Source organism: Lycorma delicatula, chromosome 6 (assembly GCF_047948215.1).
Source record: "Lycorma delicatula isolate Av1 chromosome 6, ASM4794821v1, whole genome shotgun sequence".
NCBI lineage: Eukaryota > Metazoa > Arthropoda > Insecta > Hemiptera > Fulgoridae > Lycorma > Lycorma delicatula.
Window position 1 is genome coordinate 124,535,042 of NC_134460.1, and position 8,977 is coordinate 124,544,018.

At 30.7% G+C, this 8,977-nt stretch overlaps 1 protein-coding gene across 1 annotated transcript; it reads right to left on the reverse strand.

The window, feature by feature from the left end:
- Positions 1–597: 597 nt before the first annotated feature.
- Positions 598–7,757, reverse strand: LOC142326826 (uncharacterized). Its single transcript, XM_075369550.1, has 4 exons — positions 7,598–7,757; positions 4,678–4,868; positions 2,710–2,873; positions 598–1,001 (listed from the first exon to the last, which is right to left on the reverse strand). Exons 1-4 carry the CDS (start codon positions 7,656–7,658, stop codon positions 941–943), a joined length of 477 nt encoding a protein of 158 aa, XP_075225665.1. The 5' UTR covers positions 7,659–7,757; the 3' UTR covers positions 598–940.
- Between the last annotated feature and the right edge of the window lie 1,220 nt (positions 7,758–8,977).

Below are 8,977 nucleotides of genomic sequence, written 5' to 3' on the forward strand. Positions count from 1 at the left end.
TAATACTAACTTTTGTTAGAGTTGGAAACTGGTTTTGAAATAAAACTGGTAACTTGACCAAAAATACAAAATGCCTCAATTACTATTGTTTAGAAGAGTTAAATTAAACGTAATATTTTCTTGTACGTAAAACATAAAATTATATCGTTCTTTATCTGCCTCAAACAAATTCATTTACTTACCTACTTCATCAATTAGTTTTTATTTGGTATTAATTCCATTAGATACTAATATTTTGGTGAAATCTCTGTAACTATTTTAAAAGAAGTCTAACTAGCTTCTCGTAAAAGTTAGAAAAAAAGATACATATATAGTTTTCTGTATTGTCTACTGACGATAATTGTTTAAAAATTTAATGGCCACCTAAATATAAAAAAGAAAAAATCTTTGTTAACGGTTTTCATTAACAATGTAATCTCGTTATTTAATTTTTTTACTAAAAGTAATATTTCATGGATTGAATTTTTTTCTTGTGACATTCTATAACGGAAAAAGTATGTTTAATTATAAACTGTTTAGGATTAAAATATGACAAGAAATAAATAAAAAGAAAGAAAAATTTTACTGAACAATTTTTGATTTATTATTGTGCGTCAACATAAAAAAAAACAAACACAAAAGGTTTATCTGAAATATTTTGTTAATGTTTTTTACAATGTTCTTAATAATACAAGTTTAAAAATACGTGATATTTTAATACAGGACAATATTAAATTTGAATTATTCCGTATTATGTTTTCTATATAAAAAAGGTGTTCATTTTTAACATAGTCATAAATTAATAGTCATATTTTTTTAAATATTAATATTATATCGAATTTTACTTAACGTTTTTAATGTTTTATGAAATCAGACTAATCCTTCGAATTTATACAATATAAATAGTAATCAATAAATCGTTTACATTTCGTTAAAATTCTTCATTACGTAGCGATAACTTTCAATTTTTTTTACTCTCCTGACGTAATTCTAGAAGAGAATTAATTTCATTTTCCAGTTGTCTAAAAAAAAAAAAATATTAAAAATAATATTTTATTATTATTTACATAACAATGAAAAGACTATAAAAAAATAAAAATCAGTATTAACAAAAAATTATTCGTATCCCAATATTTAAAAAAAATCTGATGTTGACACCACGGTCCTTGTACGCCTACCAAATTACATATACACATTTTTGCTGTTCTTCATTTAAACTTATTTCATTTGAAAGTGAGATAGATGTTTCAATTCTTTAATAAAAGTGGACAGTTACACAATTGCTAAGATATTAGTTTTTATTAACATCAAATATTTATATAATTAATTAATTCAACATTCTTACCTGAAATATTAGATTAGAGTTAAAGGTCTTTTATTACTCTTAAATAAATGTATGTTTTATAAGTATCTAATACTATGTTTTTTTAAATTATTATGATGTAACTATCAACAAACAAAAACGAAACGGGAGAAGGTTGCTAAATTTTATAGCGATATTTATTATCAAATAGCCTGAAACAAATTCGTAAATAAAAATAATATGATTCTAAATTATAACGATAAGATTTTCATCAAATTTGATGTAGATGTTCAGATTCATTTGTTTTCTTTGTCCTTTTGCTTAATGTAAATATCTCCTGTTATCTTCTTATTTGTTAATGAACCAGGTGATCCTAATTATTATTAGAATTAATTATATGAACCTACTTTCCGTTAAGATGCATTAGCAACAACATCACTAAATTTTTATTGTTTTAGCTAGATATATTTAATATATATTTAAAATGTGAACTTAACTAAAAACATAAATTATTGCACTGTTTAATTAATGAAGTGTATATTTTGAAAGTATATAAAGGAAGTAATTATTAATGTGCAGTTATACCGCACTATTTACGTGTACAGTTTACACAATCAACGAATTGCTCCGCGGCTGAAATTGTTCAATGGACACTACATGACCTCCTTGTACGCCTGTTAAATGACATATACACATTTTTAAAAGTACATACATTTTATTTCACTAATAACCGATGTGCCTTACCATTGTACGATCCAAATATTTCATAATTAAAATTTTATTTGGCTATAATACTGGAACCAATGAAAATAAGTACCACTTATGATATATCGTTGAAAATTTCTCAATGAGGGCTTATTACTGCAGTTAAGAAAAAATCCAAAATTCAAAATTTTTAGATTTAGGGCTTTTAGGACGCTTTTGGTTCAGTTGATTGCAATCAAAAGGAGAATTTCACAACTAGATATTACAACAATCCTAAATTCAAAATTTCGAAATTCTACGGCTAATAGTTTTTGAGTTATGCGAGATAAATACATACGTACAGACGTCTCGCCGAATCTAGTCAAAATGGATATTTCCGTTAAAATCTGAAAACTGACACTTTTCGCGTTCACAATACTTCCTTTATTTCATACAAGGAAGTAACAATACTATTTTACTAAATAAAGATTTTCAGTCCTCTTAAAAGAAGGTTTCTGAAAAGAAAGCTTTTAAAGAAGCTTTTCTGTAAACAATTTCATTATCAAATTCCTTCTGTAACGGTAGCAACTTGAAAAACTAAAAAACAAAAAAATGATACATTAAAAGGTTGTGAGTTGAAAAAAATTGTAACTGATTATAAGATAAATAGAATCTGAAAAAACAGCAATATATAACTATAAAAATTATGAATGTAATATAAATATTAAAATAAGTAAACTTACTTATTAGCATCAATCTTTCTTTGAAATTTAATTTCTAAATCGTCTATTTGAGCCTGAGCTGCTGCTAATTCTTCCAGGCTTAGAGTACATTCTTTCATTTTTTCCACTAATGTACTCAATGTTTTATTTTCTTCTCGTATCTCTTCAGATTGGTTCTTTAATTTCTGAAATTAAATATTATTACAAATTATTACTATTTAATTGTATTACTCAATTTCTACATATTTTTGAGATTACGTTTTTCATTGTTCTTAATTTCGTTGCATAAGCCAAGTAATAGTTATTCAATAAAACTTTGGGAAAAAATTCCGCTTTCAGAAATAACTAGGAAAATAATTTAGTATAAACAGTAAATCTATCGTCGTTTACAAATAAATATATACTGATGAACATTAGTTATTCAGCGCATTTTAGGGGGTTAATAAAAAATGAACAAATTAATTTAGCGCGCGTTGATTTTTTTCAAACATTAGTTAAGGATACAGGAAGTGTAGTTCACAAAAAAGGTGCTGGTAGACCTCCCACCTCCGAAGAAGTTGTGGATCGATTAAAAGAAACTTTTCAAAAAAGCCCAGGTAAATTGACTCGTCTCGAGCCGATTTACCTAGGTCTGAGTTTAGTACTGGAATACCGCGATCGACAATTGTGAAGATTCTTTACAATCGCCTAAAACTTCACGCATACAAAATTCCCCAGCGCATGCGATTGAAGATGATGATAAACCACGCCGTTACAATTCTGCCGTGGACATTTTTGATAAAGTTAACGAAAACAATGCGTTTTAAGAAAAAGTAACGCCTTCACGTAGCTTCTCTGACGAAGCTACCTTCCGTGTTTCTGGTCACATTGTCATAATTGTCGAATTTAGGTAGCGAGAAACCTCATACCGTTCGACAAAACATAATCCAAAAATTAACGTTCGGTGTGCGTTGACTGCTTATGAAGTAATTAGACTATTCTTTTTCGCCGAGCAAACCGTTACTATCGCTAGTTATCCAGATGTGTTATAAAGGAGTTTGTAGAACAACAGGTTCTTCTCTTTCTTTTCTATTTAGTCTTCGGAATCACCATAAGATATTACTTCAGAGGATGATATGTATGAATGTAAATGAAGTGTAGTCTTGTCAGTCTCAGTTCGATCATACCTTAGATATGTGGTTAATTGACACGAACACCGCCATCCACGATCTAGTATTCAAATCCGTATAAAAGTACTGTAACTGACTTTACTAGGATTTGAACGTTAGAACTGACCGAACGTCGGCAACCCAAAGTTTCCTTCAACCAGATGACGCACTACTATGGGTTTACATGTTAGGGACTACCTATATGAACAGTTTCCTCGACGTTGGGTTGCCCGAGACGGTCCAATTCCCCTGACGTTACGTCATTCGATTTGGATGTACGCAATGAAGGTTGTTAATATCAATGAACTAAAAAGAAGAATCGAAGGTAGAACAATAGAATCGAAGATAGTAGGATAATTTCAGATATTCTTCGTAATGTATAGGTGGAATTGAATATCTACTAAGCATTTTACGGGCCACCAAAAGTGCTAATGTGGAACTTCTTGGAAGTTAATAATTTTTGTAAATAAAAATGTTTGGAATGCCCTGTTCAACAATAAAATATGCATGTAAGTACATTGCTTTGTTATATTTTTTTTTTATTAAAACCTAAAATGCGATGAATAATATATGATCACACTGTATATTTTTTAAATTTTACACGTAACCCAAAACTAATTAAAAAAATGTTAGTGATAAATTTATTACTTAGAATTTTATTTTAATAAAAGTTGTATAAAGTACATATGACAATATATTTTCAATATTCGTTCAACTGTATTCTTATGCTTTTACTATTAACTTGTTTCTCGACATGTGTAAGTTTCTTTAATTTAATGTGAGTTTCTGCAGCTTCTAATCGTTTACGTATATCTTCCCGCGTTTCATCTGTATTTTGTACCTTTTTTAACTCATCTGCAGTACTTTCTGTCGGATTGAAACCTTCAAATCCTTTACTAACATGTTGAATTGTTGGTAGTGGCAAAGATGTAGCAGCTGTAGTTGCAGTGGAAGAAGACGTTCTGGGATTTGAACAAACGTTGAATGATAAATCAACTGTTTTACTACCTTCAGCACACATACTATTCTCTTCTGTAAAACAAAACATACCTGTTCACTTAATATATAAACATAATATGCTCTTATTTAATATATTTCCATATTAAGTAATAAGGAAAAATATCTGATATTAATATAATAAAAACATGGCTGCTGGTAACAATAAAGTAGGAAGTTAAAAATTAACGCTATCCTTTATCAACCTTTTTTCAATCTTGTTAATTGAAATTATGAAAATGAGTACGTATTGCAATACTGTCGTTAAATAAATAATCCATTATTGCACACATCTCCTACTTTAAATAGAAGGGCTATATACAGAATGATTCAAAGAAACGGGAAATTTAAAAAATTAAATAACGTTAATGAAAAATTTTTTTTAGAAAATTAATTTTATTTCATGTAATTGTACAAATGTTGCCATTTTAGGATACATACATTTTAGTTTATTTTTTAAAGATGACATCTTGCAGGTGACCTCTTCTACGTAAACACTCACGAAGTCTCTTCGTTAAATTTTTCATGGTTTGACGTAACATCTCAACTGGAATTTCCGCAATTGCTTCTCGGATCTTTGCCTTCAGTATGAGCAATATTGATATTCGTGCAGTATGTGACGTTGCTCCGTCTTGTTGAAACCAGGCTGTGTTAAGAATTGGTGGAAATCTCTTTTGTTGTTCCACAACAAAGGTTTCAAGCATAGCTACGTAACGAGCCGACGTCACTGTAATCGCAAGACCGTTGACATCCTCAAAAAAAGTAAGGGCCTATTAACACTGTAAGATGATATAGCACACCACACGGTTACTTTCTGGCTGTGCAACGGACGCTGGTGTAGCTGCGTAGGATTTTCTTGTCCCCAGTATCTGAAATTTTGCTTGTTAACAAATCCACTGATGTGGAAATGCGCTTCGTCTGACATCCACAGTTCGTGAACAAACTCTTCGTTATCATTTATCTTCTGAAGCATTACATTACAGAATTGTGCTCGCACAACTGCATCGTTCGGTTTCAGTTCCTGGACGATCTGCAACTTGTACGGATGGAATTGCAAGTCCTTCACTAACATTCTTCAAACACTTGAACTATGCGATTGTAAAGATGCTGAGATTGTAAAGTCGTGGACTTCGTGTGACAGCATCTTGTAAAGCTTGAACATTCTGTAGTGTACGGACGGTTCGCTCACGGCCTGGAGGTTTCTTTTTCATTGCCGAACCAGTTTCCTCAAAATTAGATTCCATGTTTTAATTGCATGTGCTGATGGAACACGGTCGTGCCGTCCCAGATTAAAATGACGGCGAAATTCTCTACGCGCTCCCTCCACACTGTCATTGTTTCTGTAAAACGCTTTGAGAGCAAATGCACGTTGCGCACCACTCCAAGGATCGATGACAACTAAATGGCAGGTTAGGTTAGAGAGGCTAGTGGTTAGAGGTTAGAGAGGTTAGGTTAGAGGCCACTTATCAAGTGGTACCAATCGCCCACAGCTACCAACACAACTTTCAAAATTTCAAATTTCCCGTTTCTTTGAATCATTCTGTATATATATTTTAATTGTTGAAATGTGGGAACAACTGGTATATTTTAAATCTTAGATTGTTAAAATTCTTCACAAATTTTCAGATTGATACTAGTAAATTGTAAGTACATTATCTTAATATACTCGTAATAGAAAAAGTGTGAGAATTAAATAATAGCCGACCTCCGTGACGCGAGTGGTAGTGTCTCGGCCTTTCATCCGGAGGTCCCGGGTTCGAATCCCGGTCAGGCGTGGCATTTTCACACACGCTAAAAATCATTCATCTCATCCTTTGAAGCAATATTTAATGGTGGTCCCGGTGGTTAAACAAAAATGTACTTGGTGTATAAAGATTGGGAAAATTGGTGTATAAAGATGTTTCGTTCGTTATTTCTTTTACGTAATTTCACATGTTTTATGAAACAGATAAAAGATTTAAAAAAAATAAAGGCTAGGTTTTATAGTAAATAGTTCAGTTATTTCCATTGTATTATTAGTGAAGTGTAACTGTCAAACGAAAACCTTTGGTAACGAAAAGTGTTTTAAAAATGCATTAATGTGAGCCAGCATAATGCATTAATAATGCTATTATTTAATTCTAAATAATTAATATCCTTAATAGAATAAGCAAAATAAACTATGGTTAAATCATGCAATATAAAGTGTTGTAAAATAACCGTATTTCTATATGTATGTTTGCCTGCGGAAAATAGTACACGTATAAAATTAAAGATAAACTGAAGATTGATAACCAAAACTGAAACAAATTATTTGTTATTGGAAATACTACATTTAGATTAAAGAAAACAATAGAATTTAATATAGTCCAGTACATGGATTTAATAAATTATATTGTATAATAAAATATATTAAATAAGAACGGTGGCGACAGTGAATTTGGACTGATAAAATTTAATATTTTTAAGGATTGCAAGTTAAGTAGTATGTATATATACTACATATCCCTAACAATTTGTCGATTACATTATAATAATTTAACTCGTGTTATCCAAAATTTAATAAATCAGTGTCTTATTATTCTACAGCTAACGTTAATTTTATTCTACAATTTGCTTGTTTGTAATTGAAAGTTCTTGTACATTTATTTTTCTACTTTTGTTAAAGATATTAATAAATAAAGTTCTTGTACATTTATTTTTCTACTTTTGTTAAAGATATTAATAAATAAGAAAAATAATGTAATATATGATAGGGAAATATTTACTTATACGCATTTAAATACCTTCCTGGATGTTCTCTGAAGCCATTTCTTGCAAAATATTAGGGTACTTTCTCTTGGCCATACACGCACAGAACAAATAACTTAAAAATGGAGTTTTAAAGATACTGAAGATTTGCCCGAGTTCCAAGTCTTAAATCAGACCAATTCATGTAGATTAATCGACCAATATGTAGTACACAATTAATCCCCACCACTGATAAGGATCAGTGGTGGGGATTAATCAGTGGTAGCAGATCCCAAGGAGGTAAGGACCTCCTTGGGATCTGCTACGCATTACACACATACTGATATAGCTGTAGCATAAACATTGGTAGGGTTTTTGTGTAGTGGGGATATGTTTGTTTTAATCAACCAGTTAAATTTATTTTAAAAAGAAATTTTGTAAATTTCTTTTTAAAATAGTTCAGGAATAATTTTGTCTGCAACAACAGCCATGTATCTAAAATAGAATTATTTTCCGTATAAATAAAAATATACTAACAGATTATTTAACGATATTCCTCCAGGAAAAACTAGAAGATGTCTTTATTATGTTATCTATAAACTTAAAAATGGAAATTTATTTATTTTAAAGATTGTGAATATTAGCGTCAAAGAAATAGTTTTTTAAAGTTACAAATAACTGTCCGTTTATATAAATTTAGCTTCTTGAATGTGATAGTTTAATTAGAAGATAACCCAACCTTATATTGGTAGGTATTGAAATAATAAAAAGGGCATGTGTAAATGTAAATATAATTTTTATTATTACCATCCATTACCTTACATTTAGAGTAAATGTTGGAAGTGGCCGCCATCTTCTTGAATACAAGCTTCAATTCTTTTTAAAGCGTTTCTTGCAACTTTTTTCAAAGTTTGTGGCTGGATATTTAATACAGCTTGTTCAATATTGACTTTCAATTGTTCAAGTGTTCGTGATTTGTTGCTATAGGCTTTTTCTTTGAGGTAACCCCGTAGAAAAAAATTCGCCGCAGTCAAATCTGGAGATCTTGGTGGCCACAAGCCTCGACCGATAACACGATTACCAACGAATTCCTCGACGAAATCAGAAGTTGAACCTGCGTAGTGCGTTGTCGCACCGTCATGTTGTAGCCAGCAGTGTCTGTCTTCCTCTTCCAAGAGTGCAATGAACTGAAATAAAATATCCTGATATCGTTCTGCATTAATGGTGTACTCGAAAAAAATAGGACCGATTATTTTCTTCCGCGATATCACGCACCACACGCCCAACTTCTGTGGGTGTAATTGTTTTTCGTGATAAACGTGGGGATTTTCAGCACTCCAAATTCTACTATTTTGGCTGTTTAATTAATACTGATGTTTTGTTAGGAGCTGGTTTATCCGGGTACTTATGGGGAAACAAATCTTGCACTGCAACCA